The sequence below is a fragment of the Pithys albifrons genome, chromosome 1 (assembly GCF_047495875.1).
Source record: "Pithys albifrons albifrons isolate INPA30051 chromosome 1, PitAlb_v1, whole genome shotgun sequence".
Taxonomy (NCBI): Eukaryota; Metazoa; Chordata; class Aves; order Passeriformes; family Thamnophilidae; genus Pithys; species Pithys albifrons.
Genome location: NC_092458.1, coordinates 34,728,095 through 34,750,132, shown reverse-complemented (window position 1 = coordinate 34,750,132; position 22,038 = coordinate 34,728,095). Strand labels below are relative to the sequence as shown.

The following is a 22,038-nucleotide window of genomic DNA, read 5'->3' as shown; positions in this document are numbered from 1 at the left end:
AAAATAAAAGTATTTATGAAGCACAAATAGATGGTCTTTCTAGTAACTGTTACTGGACTTTTTGCTTGCCAAATTAAGCCTTCTGCCATCATCATTGTGGGAAGAAACCAAAAAGAGACAGTCATGTAGAGCTTAGAGACAGCAGGAACTGAATGTTAGGAGTTGCCTTCTATGAACTTTGGAGATGCTGGATGTCCCTAAAGGACTCTGGATTTTGTTGCTGTTTAATTCTTGGGCTTGGGATGTCATGTTTGCATTTGGTGCTGGAGCTCAGTTTTTCTGCAACGGGCTGTACTAGACTGTTTAGATTTTGTGGTAAAAAAGGTTGAGTGAGACTATGTAGTCTGAATCTTTTGAGGTGGAGATCCAGCCATGAAGGCAAGTTTATTTTGACCACTGTTACTGTAACCTTGCACCATGGTGATTATTGCAGTGAAGGTTTGCCTTGTCCTAGCTTGAGTGCTTAGTACAAAATCTAGATTTAGTAGCTGGTTTTGGCTTTATGTAACAGATAGTGACACTTCAAAATTGTTCTATATTATTATTTTTGTAATAAATTCAGACTGGAGAGTACTTTTACATTAAAATTTTGATTGTGAGGACAAATGATACCTCCTCTTTTTCACAAGCTCTTCTCTAGGAAGTTGCTGTGTGTTCAGCATGTTTTCTTAGGAGTCCTGCTGTTTGCATGACTTCCCCTTTCTGTTGTTGCAGATACAGTTTTTAAGCAGTCTGTACCAGAGGGAGAAATCCTAGTCTCTGTTCTAGTTAAAATTATTTTAATAATGAGAAGTAATTAGGTTTCTAGGTGCTATTCAGTGATTTGCTAGTTGACAGTGAAACAGCCTGTTGATTTTTTCTTTTTTTTTTTCGTGACAGTGACTGGGATTATAAAACATAATTTGTAATTTCACCCTAGCTGAGTAATAGCATTCAACACCTGTATTTCCATACCAGCTGTTCAGGAGTAGGACTGAAATAGGAAGGCAGCTTACCGTCAGCTCTTCATTATCTGGGGCAAAGTCTGGAATACAACAAAAGAGACTGGAGAAATCCAGTTAATTTGCTTATATAAGATAGAAAATGTGCAAAGAGAAATTTCTGCTATCAGCTTGTACAGTTATTGAGTTGTGCTTGAGTAGCACTCAAGGTTGTTTCTGCAGAATAAGGAACCTGTCTTCATTGTGCTTTTTAATGTCCTGGATTGCTGAATATGCAGTCCTCTTTTCCTTGTCCCACTGAGGGAGTAGCACTTGGTGCGAGGTGGCTTGGTGCTGGAGACCAGTGGTGTCCAAAGTGAGGTGCATGCACAATCCATTGGGATGCAGGAAAAACCCCCAAGCACTTTTGGTACCGCTAGTAAAGAAAAAAAACCAATGGTTCATCTAATGTCCTGAGCTCTCCTGTGTGGACTCCTCCACTCCTCCTTGGTGTTCTCCCTCCTGGTGGAACTTGAGGCCTAAATGTGAAGATAAGTTGACTAGAATGTAATAGTTACCTGTTTTCTTCATTGACACATTATATTTAACAGAAGTAATCCTTTCCCTTCCTGTAATCCTTTTCTCTGAGATTTAACTAGTTCATGTGTTGGCTGAAGTCAGGAGCAAACGTGTCTTTTGACCTTATGTGCCAAGATGTCATTGTCAAAACCCTTATTTAAAGAAATAGAATCATTAAGACAATTAGTGATACATTTTAAACTATGTAAGGTTACCCATACTGGGGCTTTTACATGTTTTTCAGTGGGAAGCTTTTTATCATGTGTCAATTATTAGTGAATTTTTTGATACTTATATATTACATATTACCTGTAATAGACAAAAATCCTCCCAACCAGAATTTGGAATGCACTCAACTGTTTTAATGCTTGATTTGAACTGTTGTCCAGTATGTGTTGTATCCTTTTGTATTTGATAAGAGCTCTTTACTTGAGAACATCCTTTTGTATTACTTCCTCTTTACTGTGACTATTTATTCCTGCCTTTTTGTTATCCCCCAAAGTTAAGATATATATAACTTCTATCGTGCTGATTTTCTTTTGTGTAGTTCAGTACTTTGTCTTGACAGTGTTTCTATAAAAGTTTCAAAAGACTGTTGCTTGTGTGTATTATTAGATAAAAGGAGAACTGAGCACATGATAAGTTACCTTTTAAGATAGTGTATACCAAAAAGAATCAGGTCAGTAAAAACTGATGTCAGGCAGACCAGGTTTTTTTCAATTACTTTTTTTTTCTTTCTAAGAAGAGTTTCTGCATAGATGTTCTTTGTAAAATCATATCTCTTTTCCTTTCACTCTTCCTTTTTGTTCCTGACTTTTCACACAATTACTGTGCTGCGTTTGCTATTGTTCGGAACAAGTGAAAGCTGGCAGGTCTGTCAGTAGAATTAAAGTTGGTTTTATTTTTAAAGGAGGTGGTGATGTAAGTAACTGTTTATCTCCAAGCACAAGTCAGAGTTAAATTGGTTTTATGACCTCAATAAAATCTTCATATACAAAAATTTCTCCAAATTAAATATATTAATTGGTGTTGCAAGTGTCCTAGAAGTCTTGTGCGTTTCTTCAGATGGGTTGATCTGACTGCTGATGGAGATTACCTGTCCAAAAGCTTATCGATTTGTTATCCATCATCCCGCTTTTTAGGCCATCTAAATAAGTTCCATGTGTAGATCTTTACTATGCTGTTAGTCACACACTCTTGTTTAAAACAACTTATAACCAAATGGCTGCAGAATAAAAGCATGGACTAAAGCTAAATACAGAAATAATTGTGAAAATTTTACTAAAATTACTAATGTATGTGACTAATGCTGTGAGAAATACCTGCAATAGTATTATGGGCTCAGTTGACTAGCTGCTGTCTATATGCACAGGTTTTATTGACAGGGATTGTATGGTGCTAAACCATCTACATGAGCATTCTTAGCCAGGTTGACCATCATGTCCAGAGAAGGGCATCAGAGCTGGTGAAGGGTCTAGAGAGTAAGTCATATGAGGAGTGGCTGAGGGAGCAGAGGGTGTTTAGTCTGAAGAAAAGGAGGCTTAGGGTTGACCTGCTCGCTCCCTACCTGTATTTGAAAGGAGGCTGTAGCCAGGTGGGGGTCAGCCTCTTCTTCCAGGCAATTAGTAACAGGGCAAGAGGAAATGGCCTTAATCTGTGTCAGTGGGGGTTCAGGTTGGACATAACTTCAGTGAATTTCTTCACTGAAAGTATGGTTAAGTATTGGAATGAGGTGCCCAGGGAGGTGGTAGAGTCACTGTCGCTGGAGGTGTTCAAGAAATGACTGGATGTGTCACTAGTGCTGTGGTTTAGTTGACAAGGTGGTGTTCAGCCACAGGTTGGACTTGATGTCGGATGTCTTTTCCAACCTTAATGATTCTATGAATCTGTCCTTCTATAATGATGTGGTCTGCTCTACATGATAAATCATGAAGTATTGTGAGTTAAAGGAGGCAGGATAGGAATGTCCATAAACTAATTTTGCATACTGAAAACTCATTTTTAAAGCTGAAAATGCAAAGTTGAGAAGGACAGAGTGAACTGCATCTGTTACTTACACTGCATTGCATGAAGCTTGGTTATGTGTTTTTATCAAGGGTTCCTTATTCTGATAAACAGACTCTTTCCCTCAAAGTTTCTATGTTTCTTGTGAACAGCTTGATGTATGTAAATAACAGAGTATCTTTAACACTGAATATATTTAACACACAGTTGATTTTTCAAGGAGGTCATGTGTGTCAGCACAATTTTCAAACAAATTACATTAATTTATTTTGTGAAGTACTTGGCATGAAACTCATGTTGGAAGAGTTTCTAAACTCTAACATTTTCTAAACTGTTACCTAAATTACAGTAACAGAACACACTCATCACATGGGCCTACCTTTCAAAGGCCTCCTAAAAATGTGTGTATTACCTCTGACTTGGTCTGTGGGGGGTTATTCTTTGTTCATGCTTGACCACTACCCCTTGGGTCAGCCTATACACTTATATACTTACTGTGTGTGTAGACCTACACCTACACACTTGCCTCTGCTGGGAACATGAATAGCCCATATACTTGGTGTGTGCCAACTAGCTAGCAGCCTCCAAGGCTCTCTTCCTACTTTTTTCCTCTCAGAGACTTTGAACAGGCCTAAACTGCAGCAGATGTGCTGTTTCGTGGTGTGCTTTGACCTGTGGCCATCAGTGCTTGCATGTGTTACAAGTTCTCTGGCAACCACTCTTTGGGGTCTGAATGCTCTTCAAAGGGCAGCTGAAGCGACTACAACCAACTGCTATCCCCTTTTCCATTATACTAGGAGTGCTTTTTGCATCTTAACATTGGTACTGATGCTGATCCCAGCCTTGAAGAAGCAATTCATACACTGCTATGCAGTTCTGAGTAACTGAAGATGAAGGGCATGTCTTCACATCATGGATGTCCTGTTAGAAAGTGCTGTGGCCTTATGGGCTGGTAGTGTAAGCTTCAACATTTGGTGTGTTCCATCATTCCCAGGACCTGTCATGTGTCATGATTCTTGCTTAGAAACTACAGATAGCAGCCATTGCAGAGGAGAGGTTAAGTTTCTTCTCTCTCAAGTCAAATCAAAGAGGAGGGTGATGGTTCTACAAACAAGGGAAGGTGGATGCAATTGCACCTCTGTTCAAAGCCTGCAGTGTCACTGGTAGCAGCTGAATGAAGGTGAGTGTGATGTACGTGGTTCTCCCTTGGCACTTCAGTACTTTGCAAAGTTTCTTTAACCTGTCTTTAGCATGTGTTCTAAATCTGTTCAAGCTGTATTGTAACAGAGTTTCCTGGACTGATATTCCCAAGCAAAAAAATGCAGTCTCCAGGACTGAGTGTATATATATATGCTACTATCTAGTCAGAAGTGATTATGTGCCATCAAAACCCCATCCTAAGGTGTTATGAGGCCTTGTCTAAGTACTAGTCCTAAGAGCTAAAAAAACCTGGTAAAGGATCTAGCAGCTAAAAATCAAGATGTTTGCCTAACATGATCTCCATACAAGTTATTATGCAAAATCATTAAAGCTCTCTTTTGGTAGGTTGTATATATTTGTATGTCTGCATGTGTAGTAAGTTGGGTACACAGCTTCTACCTGCAAATCAACTACTGGAGTGTGCACAGTCTGTGAACAGTTAACTGGTTATGTAGATATGACTCATACACAACACTGACTCAAGTATGTTAAGAATGAATACAGAAGTTTCTATTGCATAGCTATTTGAAGACCAAATGCTTAAAGATAAAATACTCTTATCCGTCCCAGGAATTTTTTAAATTGTAACTTCCCTAAACATGTTAAAGGAAACACTGGTTGTTGCGGTTGTTGCAATATTAAAGGTGATTACTTTCTATATATTTTTCTGGATATTTAGTTCTGCAAGTATTCTGTAAAGATAACTGGAGTTTCAAAGCTATTGCCATGGAACTGAACAGCCTACAGATCTTGGGACAATGAACAGTCTATATTCTTCAACAGCTTCACTGTATGGCTTAATTTTTGAGCATATTTTCAATACATGTTTCTCTTTCTCATTTTGTTATTTCTTCTGCTCTTAAGGGCCATGCAAGGAGTCTGAGAAGCTCTTCAAATTCTACTCTTCTTGTTGTTTTGTACTGAAAAGAAACTATTCACTTAACCTCTTCAAAAAATTATGGAAATAAATGCGAGTTCTGTTACAGATATTGTTCTGCTTTGTAGGCAGATTTGGTTCATGTTCTCGAAATAATTGTTTTGATTCAGAAATTGTTCCTGATAAAAAGCTTTATTTAAAATAGCAATATCTATATCTCCCCAGAAGATAATTTTGAACTCTTTTCAGTTTTTCTCTCATCTTGTAAAACATGTATTATACTAACTTTTCACAGTTCAAACTTTGGTTAACCTGTTATGGCACTTTGCAAAGTAATCACTTTGTTTTCATTTTAGTAACATTTCCCCTTTTGCCCCAAGGGAAACTTTGAATTTTCTGTTTCTGTGTAATAAATTCTTTTTCTATGTGATGGAAAACAAAATAATATAAATTACTGTTTTGTTTTGGGTTTTTTTCCCCTTCAAGAAGCCTTAATAAGGATCTTGTTTTTATTGTTCTTGCACAAAAATATTTGAAAGTGTTGCCACTGTTGACAGGTTATGCAGCATACAGTGATAAATGAAATTCAGAGCTTGGGAAGGAGGGTATAGTAAATTTAAGTGGAAACAAAAAAATAGTCCATGTCATTTGGGATACATAATACCATCATATCTTGCTGCCCCCTGCTACCTTCTTCTCTTTCCCTCTAGCTACCTTTACTATATTGGACTTTCATTTAACTGCTTTTGTTAATGTAGAATGTATGAAGATTTTAAAGTATTGCATACCATGGTGTTATGTCTATGCTGCATATGTTACAGAAAAAGGTGCAAACTTGGAACACTGCTCATACATTACTACTTTGACCCTTCCCTACCTACTCTGGAAGTTAAGGCCAAAGAAATATAATTGAAGTATTGCTTTGCATATTAAGAGCTGAGATTAGTTCTTTTGATGCCTTCTGCAGTTGATTACACTTATTATGAAGACTTATTTGTAATGTACAGATTTTCATGGAAATCTGGGATGATACATCTAATGACCAGTAAGTCTGTCTTCTGAAAGTCGTATGTGAAAGCCAAGTTTTCTTTGTGTCTTTGTTGGGTGCAGACCATTTTTATCTTTTTGTGAATATCATGAATACAGTTTTGAAGGTTAGAGCGAAATCAGAGGATCTTGCATTGCCAGAGTGTCTGAAGGTGGTCATTACCCCAATGCTTTTTACTTTAAATATGCCAGCAAAATATACAAATCGGTGCACTGACTTAATCTGAAGTCTCTTCTTGACAACAGGATAGTGACTTTTATTGTCACTGGACAAAAACCCCAGAATACTCACTTAGCCTGTTGTAGTTGGGGTTTTTTTTCCTTTTGTTGTTGCTTTTTGGTGGTTTGTTTTTGTTGTTGTTGTTGTTGTTGTTTTGTTGTTTGTTATTTTTTAATAGCTCCAAATACTTCAAAACCCCCACATCCAATTGCTTTTTAAACAAATGAAACTTCTCAAGTCTGTTGCAGGTATTTAAGCAAGAATAAAAAATAGTGAGGAGTGCCTTCTTTGAACTTGACACATATTAGCTTCATTTAATATTCCTTGGTTACTAAATTGGAAGGTGCAGTGAACAGTTGTTCTGCCTCCATTTTCATGCTATTCATTATCTTGTAAATTACTGTCATATCTCAGTTACCTCAGCTTCTGGACTGAGGAGTCCATGTATCTTAATGGTTCCCCAGATTAATATGTTCCATGTGTTTCAAGGTGCTTACTGTCCTTCTCAGTAAGTTTCCCATTTACATCCTTTTTTTGATAAGAGGAATCAGAAGTGCCCACAGTATTGCAGAAGTGGTTGAATTTATACCAAGGCTCATGATGTCCTCTGCTCTTGCTGCTGAAAAGTTAGATTATCTATAGATAGCAGAGTACAGTGGATCTGAGCAGATTCCCACAAATACTGCTAGGCAATGTGTTTCCAGAGTAACTATTGCCCTTGTCTTTTGAAACCGAAAAAGCTTGGAAAGAAAATGCTAAGAGACCTTTTTGTCAATTAGCAGCAAGGTATTTATTTCTGTGCAGGGAAGTGAGGCAGTTTACACTGCACAAACTCACTTCCAAGCACTGGTGCTAAAACAGGTATATTTATACAAATACAGTACTTGGTCACAATGTATTTTAATTTATTACAATATGCATTTAAAATATTCATGCTTGGACAGTACATAGGCGTAGTTAAAGATAGAGCTTTCTAGATTCTTCTCTTGGCATCAATTCTTGGGGTGCTTTGGGGTGGTCCCCCTATTTTTTGGCCTCAGTCCATACTCTTCCTCCATTTGACCTTTTCAACTGTCTTTCATGAGTGTCCTTGCCAAAATCTAGTGAAAAAATTTTAGCTTCTTACCATTTCAACCTATTGAAGTGTCTAGCTTAGCTTAATTTATGACTTCTAATACATGGTACACTAGTCTCTAATAATTGCTAAATACTCTGTACCAGAACAAAACTACTTCATCACTTCATGCTATGTTTCATGAGTTAAACAATCTTACTGTGCAAGCAACATTTTGCAAGGCAGAATTGGAAATGTCACAAAACTAGGGTCTTTTGGACCCTTCCCTCTTTCATTTTCCTTTGGGTTTCTGCCCTTCATATCTAAGCAACTAATTACACTGTAGCAGCCTTGTGTCTTTAAGAGCTTTTTGTGAACTATGCTGAAAGATGCTCTTTTTGTTAATAATGCCTGATGGGATTTGCTTTTCTTCATATGGAACCTTCTTTTAAGGTTTGTCCATCATACAAAAGCCTTGTTAAGTCATTCACAAAATGTTTGTTTGTGTAGTCACTAATACTGTTTTTCAGAATAGTTCCTCCTAAAGGTACATTCACATCAGCGTAAAAGGTTTTTTTTTTTGCTATCAAAAGTATGTTTTACAGTAATGTATTTACATTTGTGTAGCTTGTCCCTATCGACACGATTTCTAAAATGATTCTGCTAATAGCAGATAAACAGCAAAGTGACAAAATCTTAAGTGGAATTCTGAGGGTCACAGAAGAAAAAGGATCATTAATATTGTAATTCCTAAAGCTCAGTTGCCTTTGGACTTTTGTCCTTCACTTTCCAAAGAGGTGGTCTTCCTCTTCACTCTGAGTTTCTTTTCTAGCATCCCTGTTTGATATCATTTAGTGTGGCTTCTGTAAGCCATACACGTAAGACCATCCCACCCCAGCCCAAAATTTTGTAGGTTGGAAAGATCATTTAGTTTAACACCTTTCTTCAATCAGGGCTGTCTAAATCAGGTTGTCCGGTAAAGTTTGGAATATATACAATGTGTATATACTCGAATATACATACACACATGATATATACTCAAATACACACACATACAGGCTGAGTGTTTCTATTTCAATTATTAGGTCAAAACTTCTTTGCCTTTACCTGTGAGCATGATGAAGGTATGTCTTTCATACTCAGATTCTAGTTTTTGTTAATTCACAGAAACTTAATTATCTCTGAGTGTCCAAGTTCTTCATGAAATTTACTTGAAATTTGCCAGCAAGTTTAAAATTTAAATGTGACAAGTTAACAGATGAGGGACTGTCTAAGCATCATTTCCTTGGAGGCTTAGACAGTCCAGGTTAAAAATGTCTCTATTTTTGGGTTCTTTAAGCATTGCCAGACTAATGTAGCATGAAGCTGCTCAACTGCGCTGGGAAATTAAGAGTTGAGTCTGCTGTTTAATGTGTATTGTATGAGTGGTCCCATTCCTTTCCAGTGATGAAAGTGGTGTATATAATGTCTGTCCTGGAAATTTTTTAAATATACCTTTCTTGAGCAATAATGATAGTGTTAACACACAGTGTATTTTCTAAATCTTGTTGCTGACGCAGGAATTCTTTCCCACTGTCAAAGAAGTCTCTGTATTTAAATTAAATGTGTTGGGTTCCTTTGTTACTTGTGAACCTTATTTTTCTGTTTTAGCCTTGTAAGAGCTCACTGAAGTCAGTGAGAGTGTTTCCTATCAGACTCAATTTCCTGAGAGCCCATCTGTTACATCTCAGAGGAGAACATAAGAGGTAGAAGCAACTTCCTAGAGAGTACATCAATGTCAGCTCAATAGAATAGCAACTCCACAAGGGTTTGTGTCTTAAACAGTAAATGAAGTTGTTAGGTACAGTGAAAAGATTAATGTTGTGACTACTAATCATCTTGTCCTTAGCTTCTGTTAACTCTTAATTCAAAAAGCCTCAAATCTTCCTGTAATTAAGGCAGCTTCAAAGAAAACTTTGTAAATCCATGGTTTTGTGAGTTGCCTGGGGTATGTTTAAGCAAAAAGCAGCAATCTGTTGAATAGTACAAGTAGCAGTTGTAGTAGACTGTGTCATGAAAAGAAAACTTTCCCAGAGGATCAGAAATATTTTTATATGTTCAGCAAGTAATAGCATAGTGTGCATGTAAAGTGTCATTCTGATGACTGACAGCTTAGAATCTGAAAATTCTTTCTTGCTTGTAAAAAATGGTTTAAAGTTTTGGATCATGAGGGCTACTTAAGTGGGAGAGGATGTAGCAGTGAAACAGGAGGAGCAGCTCTGCAGTGGATCATGTCACTGGACATGTGTGAAGGCTAAAACTTCTCATAAGAAAACCTTACATTGCCTGCCGTGGTGCTATTAGATTGCTTTCTGTGAGTGGATTTCACGTGACTTTTATAGCGTTTATTAATTTTGAAACATTTCTCAAATAACATGACTGGCTCTGGAAGATGACTGTTTATGGGGGAAAAAAATGACAAGTACTACAGGCAGTTAGATGTGCATCTGCCAGAAGTTTACAGTACAAGGGAAACTGCATTAAAAATTGCTGATTTCAGAAGTAAAAATGTGTTTACTAGTGAACTCAGCCAGACTATGATGTGCTGTGTTGCCATGTTATGGAGAGGTGGAGGTCTGTTACACTACTGCACCTTTTTAATTTTCCTCTTTCCTGTTTTCGTCTTTCTCTTCTTCCCCTTCCTCATACCCTGCTGCCCATGCCAGGTGAGTGCAAGTGAGATGATGTATTAAACTAGTAATTTGAAATAAATGTAATGACAGCAATGCAACATGGATGGAGGTGATAAACTTGTAACAATATTTTGTGTTTAACAATATTTTATATTTATCCTACAACAATATTTTAAACTAATGATAGCCAATTAGAAATGCAGTTTGACTATTAATGGGAAAAACATATGAGATGTGTGGTAATTGCATGGTGGTTTAAGTGTGCCTTGAATTAAATTAAAAAAGGTATTTCAGGTACCAGACATAGTCTAGGTATTGCTCAGTGGAATAGGTGTTAAGCTTTCACATCCAGAAGTCTCCGAGCAACAAAGTCTTCTTGAAATCTACCTCTAGCATCTCTGCTTTATTCTTCATTGTGCAGGTGGTTTGGAGATATCCAGCCTGCAAGAAACACTGTCCTTACTGAACGAAAAATGAGAATTGAGTAGAGCAAATTCACATTTGGATTACGTGAATTTTATCTACAAGGACGTTTCATCCTGGTTTTCAGACATGGTGAGGTAGAGGTCAAAGGCTTGCTATCTATTTGTCAGCTGACTTGTCAAATGCATCTTCCTTTCCCTAAAATAGTTTCTGAAGCTATTGGCCAGTTGTCAGATTGGAAAGAAAAATAAATTTCCCAAAGGTGCTAGATTTCCTATTCTCTGACTGCTGGAACTAGAATTGCAACTGTACTTTCTCCCTGTTGAGGGGCAGCCTCTCCCTATCTCTAACCTCTCACCTCTCTGTCTTGTTTGCTATAGTGGCAGCCAGCTGGCTGGTCCTTGTACACCTGCCAGGTCCCTTATAGCACGTGTGGTGTCAGACTATACTTTTCAGTGAGGATGTCATAGGCTGTGTAACAAGTGTGCTTACATTCTAAATGGATGGCTTGTAATGTGAATTGGGTAGAAAACATTGTGTTTTCTGATACAACACACTTTTTCCTGTAATATGCAACGGTGTAGTTATTTCAGGTAAGATTTTTATTTTAAGAGGATGGATGGCCTACTTAAAACACAGGACACTGAATAGATGTCTTTAAATTATGTGCATATATATATATGTATAAAATGTGTAATTATTAATACAGATGATACTGCCTGTGCTGTGATGTAAACAATAAAAGCTATTGGAGGTGAGGAAAATACTTTCTGTGGAGCATTAGTCATAGGAAAAATACTATGCTAAAGGTAGTTGATTATCTCTTTGTAATTGTACATCCTTTAATATGTTGTGTTTTGACTGTTCAGCACTGAAGATGGATTTTGTTACCATGTCCCAAATGCCTTTTTATTTCTTTTTTTCATTTTGAACTAAAGCAATCTTCCATGTCATGTTTCTGTTGGTAGCAAACTCTACAAAACTATGCCCTGTGACATGTTTTGTGGGTCAGTTTTGGATTTTTTTTTTCTTATTAGATTGTCAGGTTTTTTAGAGGTTCTGCAACCTGGTTTTCCTGTTGGCATTTCTGAGACAATATTGTTCTGTTTTAGATTTTGTTAATAAAATAGGTTCACAATTACACACACAGTAGGACAAAGAATTGTATTTAATCACATCGGAATGCACTGATATGGTTATCAACAGATGCAAAACTAAGAGAGTAAAATAAAATAAACATTGGGCTATTGAATATCAACTCCCATCCTTTAAATTCCTTACTGGAGTGATTTCCTCGCCCCTCTTTGCTTAGGGAACAGTAATAGCAATGGGCTTCATGGCTGTTGCCAACAATTATTAAAATAATTGAAGTAATTTCAGCTTACTCCAGTAGTGAATGTAGTTCTTCTTTATCTTGTTGAGGAATTATTGTACATTATTCTGAAAAAGAATTGTTCGAGGTCCTAGAATTATCTGCCATCCCCTTTGAAACTGCATGATAGAATCTGTGAAGAGACTCTATTTATTCAAGGGTTGGACTCGATGATCTTGGAGGTCTTTTCCTACCCAATCGATTCTATGATTCTATGATTCTATGATTCTTACAAGCATAATAATACTGTTACTCTGTGAGGTTTTTTGTCAAAACAATTGGGTTATCTATGGGGCTTGAAGTATTTGTGTGATATTTTATTATATTTTTTCTTTTCTCATAGGGCATGTATGTAATGTTAAGATATATTCAGTGGGTATCTTTGTTGGAAGAAATTTGAACTGAGAAGTTTTTGTGCACAGCCCAGGCCATGGAGAGGGAAACGAGGCCTCTGTATCCTTGAGCCTGCTTCAAGAAGAGCAGTAAACAATAGAAAGAATGCGGCAGCTGCCAGGAGAAGCAGGTAAACACATTGATACAGAAGGGCATAGCTTTGAGAAAAGCACCAATCCAGCTGGTAGCAGGCCCTGTCCATAGACCAATGATATTCCTGTACTATTCGTAGACTGAAAGAATATGCGATATGTGTGTGTGTAATGTAAACAATAAAGTAGAACGCTGATCATACTCCCATGGAGGTTACATCGTGATTCTTGCGCCGGAACCCGGGGAGCTCGAAACCGACATTTCTTACTTTATATCTTTAACACATTTAACAAAGTTTGACTTAAACCTTAATGAAAATTTGTCTTCAGATTAAGTATCACGTCATATATAATATGTTTTAATTTGCACTTAGCAATTACATCTCTGCCTGCAAAGGGAAGGCTGATTTGATTAATCACACTTAAAGACTGTTATAGTAAATGAAAAATGAAAATGGTTTGACTTGATTTCAGACATAATTGCTTCATTTGGATTGGCATCACCTTCCACCAGTTGTTGAGAAAGAGAGACTGATTTCATGTAGCAGAATTGTGAAAATGATTAACCAATGCTGAAGTTGATAACATTTAAATAAAGCTTTATGTGAAGATCAGTGAGAGGAGAAAAAGTCACTTCACATTACCACTACTGTAGTGCATACTTGTGTAAATCTTAACCCAGATTTACTACTGTAATCTTGCATAAGCTTATTCTTATTATTGTGCACATAATAGAAATAAAATAAATAATGTTGGTGAAAGAGGAAAGTAATTCTTTGCTTAAATAATTTTGACATTTTAGAGCAGCTGTTCCTTGTTGGTCTGTAACAGTTTCTTTTTTCTTACTAGTTCCTGAATAAAATTAGATTTGTCCAACTATGGCATTTGTGGGGCAGAGTCCCAGTCTGAAGTATCTCTTCTCTTTAGGTCTCTCTGGCAACATCTGTCTCCAGCTTCTGTGTTCTCTTCTTCCCTTGGCACTTGCAAGGTCCTTGCTGCTTGCAGCTGTACACTTAACCTCTTGCTTGCCAAGTCAGAGTGCCCGTTCCTGGTTCTAACCAAGTAACACTGCTGATTGTGTTGAAATATTGTCTTCTAATTTAAAAGACAGCAGCATTTTGTTTTGGAATTAATAAAATAATTATATTCCAAATGTCTGTAAGCTTCTTAGATGTTTTGCTTATGGAGGCTTTTCTGTATCCTTGCTTATGAAAAAAGGAGTCTTCTTATGCTTACGTAGTCAGCTTGTTTTGCTCTTTAAGCCTGAGTTCTTCCTCATTATGTTTATTCCCACAATTGAGGAGCACTGGTCTTGCAGGTGTGCACTGCAAGAAGGCAGCTTTGGAATGAACCCTTTGATCATGACCTACCAGTAAAAACCAATGTGACAAAGTCCTGGCTTCCCAGGCACCCAAAATCCTCACTGCAAGTACTTTTGAGTAATGTGTCTTGCTACTTAGGCTTCTTTCTTAGTAATAAAAACCTCAACTGTGTTAATTCTGTTCTAATGCACTTCTGGTCACTTACACTGTTCTCTGCATCTAACAGCCGCCTTCACTTTAAAGTGGGAGGTGGTAAGTTTTTTGTTTGAGCTTTAATATGAATTTTCTGAACTATACTGCATTTTTGTAGGTCTCCTCTAAGATGTGAATGATATCTGTAGTCTTTTTTCTGTTTTCCAACTTTCCATATTTCAACAGTAATTTTCATGCATAGGCAGTATCAGTGCCAGAGTCACTCTTGTAATAACTGCAACAGCTGCACAGTCAGCTGGTAGTTGCAGAGTTGGAGATGAGAACACCCTGGAAACTGCTTTTAAGGCCAGTGTCCTGTGGCCTTAGAGACAGACGAATTTCTGTTGCTTTGGGGGAGAAATTCCTATTGTTCTATTTCAGACTGTTTCTTTGTAGGGAAGAGATTGAATCCTGGGTGGTTGTTTTTCCTTTCTTGTTCCTCTCATGAGATCACCCTTTGTTTCCAAATCTTCAGATTCTGCTGCCAAACTTCCCACTTTGTGGCTTCTGCTTGACAATCCACGACCTCTGTCGGGCTATGAGCTGTCATCTTTGGATGACAAATAGTATGTGAATCCATTGGACATACTTTTTTTTAGGCTTGGGCGTGGGTGTGTTCATATGGTGTGTGCTGCCCTTTGTGCCATAAGCATGGCAGGTGTTTAACAGTGATGGTCTCCCTCATCTATGTGTGTATTCAAAAAGTGGACATTTTTCTCACCTGTACCTAAGGAAAAGAGGTTTTGCCATAAGCTGTAGCTTTATAGCACAGTCATGCCTTGTAGATTTTTGTTCTGTTGCAAGGCAGTGCTGTACATATTGTGAATACTCTAAGCACTTTGTTGCTTTGTAGTCCATTCTTCAGTGCCTTTAAGATGCAGACTAATTAACTGTAATACTAGAGATATTTCAATATGGCTACCACAAACCCCAAAAGTAGAAGTCAAGATGCTGGTGCTGGTTTTACACTGATGCTCCAGCATTTATAGGCTTGACAAAGACGTAATGACCTTGAGAGGGGAGACAAGATTAAAAAAGAATCTCTGGTGGGAGTTGGCAAAATGCCAACTACCCAACACAAAGAGTTAGACTATCCCCCACCAAGGGAAAAGGAAGGAGGGGGAAAAAACCCCAAAGAGAGGACACCCTCCCTTCACACCCCCCCTCCCCCCCCCAGCCCCTGAAGTGGCAAGCTTATATTTATACAAAAGAGAGACAATTAAAAACAGAATATAATATAATGCATATATATACAAATCAGTGGAAAAACCCAGCAACCACTCTACGGAGTCGCTCATCCAAATAATACAGATTCCATCCACCCACACCACAAAAACACCCCAACAAACTCCCCACAAAGGACACCCGGCAAGAGAGGAGGAAAACAAATGACAAGGAATTATTTACTTCCTGAACTAAACAGCTGTGAAGTGGTGAGGAGGCCTAACACTTTCAGCAATGGTGATAGCAGGTCTGCTCAACGCTGGCCATGAAGGGGAGGGAGAACTAGGCACCTCCTACACCTTCTTTTATACTTGATTTTATGTCAAAATTGTGTGAAATATCTCTCTGGTTGCTTAAGTCAGGTGATGCTTGTCCCCTCTAATCTATGTAGCATTTTCAGGGCCTGCTAAACTGAGGCCTACTAAAATTAACTCCTAAACTATCACATCTGGCAATGGAAATTCTCATGATGGGAGAAAAAGATATAGGCCACAGGACACTTGTTTCAATTTAATCACTTTGACATCAGTACCCATGGTCCAATAGTTCTTTCTCAACATGCTTGACCTTGCAGACACAAGGTCCAATTGCTTCTAAGAAGAAAGTTTTGCCATCCAGTGGATGTATTGTCAACTTCATTTTCAATAAAAAAGTGATTGATTTATGCCCTGTCTCTGCAGAAGATTTAAATTATTCATTATTGGATAGTTTAGGCATGTTGTATGTCTTTCAAGTCTTGTCAACCAGTATTTTAGGGTAAGACTGAAGCGTTGGAGTGTAGCAATATTTCAGTTCCTAAATAACTAGGAGGTCTGTAATGCATGATAGCTGTCAGCAGAGACAGTGATATATGGTGTACATTGCTAACAAATGTGGCTTCTGAATATCTGTAATAGTTTACCTTGCCCTCCCAAAAATCTGCTTTTAGGATGGTGGGAAGAGCTGGGTGTTGCGAGGAAGCTCTTGCAGTCCAGTTTGATGAAGCAGTTTGTAATAATTACTTGTTTATTAAAAAAATAACAAACTAAACCACCCAAAGCCCACCCCCCACAAAAGCCCCTCCAACAATGAAACAAAAAGCCCCACCAAACCAAACCCAAATAATAATTAAAAAACCCAAACAAACAAAAAACCAGGTTTTACAAAAGTGATTAGCTTAATTCTGCTTCCAGCAAGATTAGTCCTAAAGTGGTCATCACTTTTGTCACATTATCATTATTTAAAGAAAAAAAGGTTAGTATTTGGTAAAACTTCTAGAAACAAAAATTCTGAACAAGACATGTGGGAGCAGAACATAAATAGACTGTAGAGTGGAACAGGCAAAGAAGGAAGGGAATCTTGTAGTACTGGATTTGGCTTCGAACCAACAGCATCACATGTGGTCATATTCCTGTGATTGTGCAATTGTATGTGAAGGGATATGAAACATGAACAACAGTAAATAACTAAACAATGACTGTGTACTGTTTTCTAGCTTTTATGACCACTTCTTGTACCTCTTCTGAAGAGTGGATAGTCTGTTGTCACGACTGTTGTGTGGAGTGTGCTGCCAGCAGCAGAGATGTTGATGAGGAGGTTCTAATTGGTTACTGTCAATTACAGGGATTATATGAGCCAGTGACAGTAGGTGTTTGCTTCTGGCAAAACAAAATAAAAGAAAAAGAAGAGCTGTTGTGAATTTGCAACAGCATATAGCACAAAGAAAAATGTTTTATCAAAGTATGAAGAATTACAAATTTCAGATTCATGCCTGAGGAGTTTGTGACTATGATGGGACAAGCATAAGAAAGTAGAACCACCCCCACCAGAACCAGAGATTGCTGATTTTCTTTCGTAACAATTTCCATCTATTTATTCTCTTTATTCTCTACTGCTTTGTAAATGCTGAAGAATTAAGTAGGAACTTCAAAAGATGCTTGCAGTATCCTTTGTCCTATTAATATGCTGCTTTATTTTCCAGATACAGTCTAAATAAATGTATAATAGAATTATGGCTTAATCACTAAATTGAAAATAAGGTGAAGTTTTGATATACCAGTCAAATTCAATTTTAGGTAGCTTTCAGATGTGGTTAGAATGACTGGGCTGGATAATTAGGTTTCTAAGTAGCATAAATAGAGGTATAATTAATGTTAAATGTGAAGGCTGTGTCAGTTGGCAATAAAATGCCATGTCCAACTTCCTTGAAAAGATTACCTTGCAGCGCCTTTGAAATTTAAATGTTACTTGCAATGTCATGTTAGTCAGTTTGTACTGAGAGATTTGCTGTTTCTGGAACAATTATAGTATGCTCTATTTGCTCACATTATCACTTTGTGGACCAGGCACATCAGAAGCCACTCCTAGACATCATCAATAGCATAAACTGCTGCTCAGATTTAATACTGAGATCTTCAGCCTTTGTATTTTGACTGGCTTTTTTAGATCCTTTTAAATTAATTTCCATTGAAATTATGCATGAAAAGAATTTCATACAGATTCTGGGAGGCAATTATAAGTACAAGTGTGTATAGTTGGTTACTAAGTTAAATAGTAGTTGTTATAAAAATTGGTCTGTTGTCAAGTGTTTTTTAATTTAAGAACTTTGTAGCTGTACTATGTTCTTGAATAATCATCTAAGGGGAAACTGGTTTAGTAGAAATTCCATGCTAAAATACTTCAGTTTTATATTTTGGTGAAATGAGGAACAACCACAAATGTATTGAAACATTTGGAACATGGGAAACTCTGGGGCTTTTTTCTTAGTATTGGTGGGGTTTTTTTATGATTTTGAACTTATCACTAAGCTATTTAAAGCAAAACACATCATCTTTGTTTATACTTACTGTTACATAAAAACATCAGCTAATTAATTCCTATCTAGTTGCTAGATGATTATTTAAAAAGCTGACCCTATTTAGCTTGCTGTAGGAATTATGTACTTGCTTGTATAGTAAAAATGAACTAAAAATTGCCATTGTTAGGAGTGAAAAGTGTTGAACCTGTAAATATTCCTGCAAGCAAACACTACCTGTTTATCATTGCCATGGCCACTGATGGGGAACAGGTATCAATTCCTCAGGCAAGAGTTTTTTCCTCTGCTAAATTAAAACAAGTTATTTACATGTGTAAGTGGTAGAACATGCATGTGGGTCTGAAAATGTTGGGGGGGCTAGGAGAGGTTTCCACTTAAAATTATTGAAATTTGGATTGTTTCTGTGAATAATAACTTGAACATCTAAATTTAACCTACAGCCCTGTGTAACAACCCTGTGTTTTGTCGTTCCTGGTTTGAATAATATTCAAGAGATAACCTACCATACTAAAATCTTTCAGCTACCTAGAACCTGCTGTGTTCATTGACATACAGGTCACAAGTACGTCACAAGTTTCAACACAGATGTGAACAAAAGAGTTTTCAGTAATATAGACTTTAGAAATCCTGTGGAAATTCCCTCATTACTCACTTCTACCCCACAAGAATCAGCAAGTAACATACAGGTGCTAATCAAAAGGGACACAGCTTTATAAATTGGGTCATAGGATAAGTTAGAATGTGAAAATTGTTAATTTTTATGAACAGAAACCTGGACACTGAGCATCTTAACTACTGTAGGGGAAAAAATAAGGAGCTAGTTCACCATTATGCTTTGAATATAGGTTACCCAGTCATCTCATTTACTTAATTGCATGCATTTGTTGGCCTGTCTTTATGGTCAGATATTTTGAAAAGCAGTTTATACATAGCTAAACAGGAACTGTATGAAATAGCTGCTTTTGTGTTGAGCAAGCTTAAATATGTTAATCTTGGCTTCCTTTAATTTGTTCTAATGTTAGTGGTGAATTTTTAAATGGTTCATTTGGTACTTAATTATTGTTTAAGGGATTTAATGTACTTTCAGAACACTCATATTGTTGGCAAGTGCAAAACCCTTTCATTTGGATACATTTCTTGTCTTTCTGCTATACAGGAGATTAGAAACAGTTGGAGGAGAAACCTGGTGATTTGATTGCTTAGAAACAATAAAGGTTTCTTCTAAAAAGATTTTTAATGTCATGATAAATTTTATTTCCTGTGTTGCAGTATGAGAAGCATAGTCATTTTTCAGGAATACCTCAAGCTGGTGGTCCTTTACTGACCTCCTGGGAGGCTGTAGGAGATGCTGAACCAATGTCAAAGAAGAAGCTCAGAGGAGGTCATATGTTGACACGAAACTCTCAGGTTTTTTGATCATTTGCATTTATCTGTTAAAATGAGAATATTTGCATTTTTCTCTTTGGAAAAGCTTTCCAGTTTTAAATGAGTTCAGTGGGTTTTAGGCAGCCTAGTTTATGGAATCCTTATTTGTTTGTAAAGCAGATACTGTACAGAGGCTGCTGCACTGTCCATGTTAATCATGGTAAAAGCACATGTAAAGTACTGTGTTAACAGGGTAAAGTACTGTGGAGAGTGATACACATGTAGAATTGCACAGCTGATCTGAAATTACGTTTGCCACACTTCTTTCAGAGCCTCACCTTCAGTGTTCCCATTAATCCATTTTTCCAGGGACTTGTTCTGAGCATAGACTACCCAAGGTATTCAGATAGTTGTGGGGGAAAAGGGGATTGAGTGGCTCATCTTCAGTAAATCCTTTTTGCCCTACACTTGGGAATATTAACCTTTCACAATTTTATTTACTTTTTAAACCTGTAGTATGTAGGAGCCTAAGATAGTATAAATTGTTATGAGTTGCACTAAGACTTACAGAGGTGTGGGACATAATTGGGTTTAAAATTTATACAACTGCATCTGCAAAAATTATTCTGAGAATTCCTTTATCCCATATTAAGCCAACACCTCTGTTCTCCTTCCATCTTCTGTCCTTACTCAGGGTCGTCTAGTGTATCAAAGTGATGCACATGGTACAAGTGAAATATCATCTCAGAACATTTTATACTTGTTTGTATCTAGGAAAACTATCAGTTCATTTGGTGGCTCTCAGTTGGAAGCACTGTGCCTCCAGGTGTAAATAGTAAGGTCATGGTGGGGAGTTGCTTCTTGTCGAGTGAAGATGAAATTTGAATGCAAACAGTAGGAGATAGGTTTGCATTTTCTACTGAAATTACCTTCGGCTTATACTGTGACAGGACTACAAATTGAAAAGTGGCAGACCTGTCCAGCAACATACTGATGCAACATGAGAGTGGTATAGCTCATTAGTAAGACCTGTTTCTGACTGGTAGCAAAATGAATTCAGCTCTCACTGTGTTTCATGGCGTGTTTTAAGTCCTATCTCTGTAACATGCTTCAGTCTTGTGACTTGACTCAGAGCATTAGGACTCATAATTATCACACTGGGAGCAGCTACATTACAGCTCGGCACACACAGCTGGGTGTCATCACCTTTATACCTGCTAGGTAGGTAAGTCCTGAGCACTGTTTCCAGTGTTGCCTTTCTGTTCGTGCCTCTTTTTTCTCATCTTCTTCTGAAAACATGGTTAAAATGTCTTTTGTTTGGAAAAGAAATGAAAGCAAAACCTGCCTCCAATACTGGTTTTTTTTACCTGGCATGCTGCCAGTTCCTATCTGGAAGATTAGTATATCTGTACTTATTTTCTCAAGCTGGCCCTTGCAATGAAGTCATAGATCCTTACAGTTTTCAGTGAGAAATAGTTATCTTTTCCTACTTAGATGTAGTAGGGCCAGTAGGCAGTATTTACTCTTCATTCTTCTTACTTCAGGGTCTAATTAGTTTTCTGATGTAAACAAAAGTCACTGATGCATCTTTTGTATAATTTTATGTAACCACCATTAAAAAATAATAATATGCCCATTTTCCCCCCTCTAAAAATTTACTTTGAGTTTGGGATGAGTAATATTTCAACCTGCAGAATCCTCTTGCTTCACCATTCAAAGCTAAGTCAACACTCATAGTTGCTTTAGTGTTTGAACTAATATTTTGTCCCCAGAATACTTCTTCAGTAAGATTCTTTGGACAAAGACATGCCTGGTTGGGCAAAATGTCAACTGTTGTCAGTCAGTGACCCACTTAAGCATGTTTCAGTGGGTAACTGTACTTGGGTACTTCTATGATCACGTTATTCCTATCTTATGGAGAGGTAATCCTAGATGTGAGAGGGGAAATTGGAACAAGAAATTTTGGTTAATTTCTCCTTATTCGCACTTTTCTCATTTTTTTCCCCTGTAAATCTGTCAGGAATGCTAAGCTACTGGCTGTTGCTTCAGCTGACCTTCTCTACACCTCTTAAATGCCACTGCAGGCTCTTACATGGTTGGGCTCCACTGGTTCATCTCACATGACTAATGCAACAGGTTGCATCCACAGTTCATAGTGTTTCAAAAACCAAAGGTCAGTTAATTTTGTTTCTGTTGTATTAGGTTAGGAAAGAGCATCTCCTCCAATTTTATCCTGATGAAATGCTGATATTGTTGACCCTTACTATTTCAACTGTGGTAAATCTCTA

General features: G+C 37.4%; 1 protein-coding gene across 2 annotated transcripts in view; it reads left to right on the top strand.

The window, feature by feature from the left end:
- Nucleotides 1-22,038, top strand: part of HS6ST3 (heparan sulfate 6-O-sulfotransferase 3) — a 299,952-nt gene that overhangs the window by 51,232 nt on the left and 226,682 nt on the right. Inside the window, exon 2 of one of the 2 annotated variants that reach the window (XM_071570445.1) lies at nucleotides 9,563-9,581. The exons of the other annotated variant lie outside the window; for it this stretch is intronic. Coding sequence (XP_071426546.1) covers nucleotides 9,563-9,581 — 19 coding nt within the window. The remainder of the gene's footprint in view (nucleotides 1-9,562; nucleotides 9,582-22,038) is intronic. 2 annotated transcript variants of the gene reach the window in all.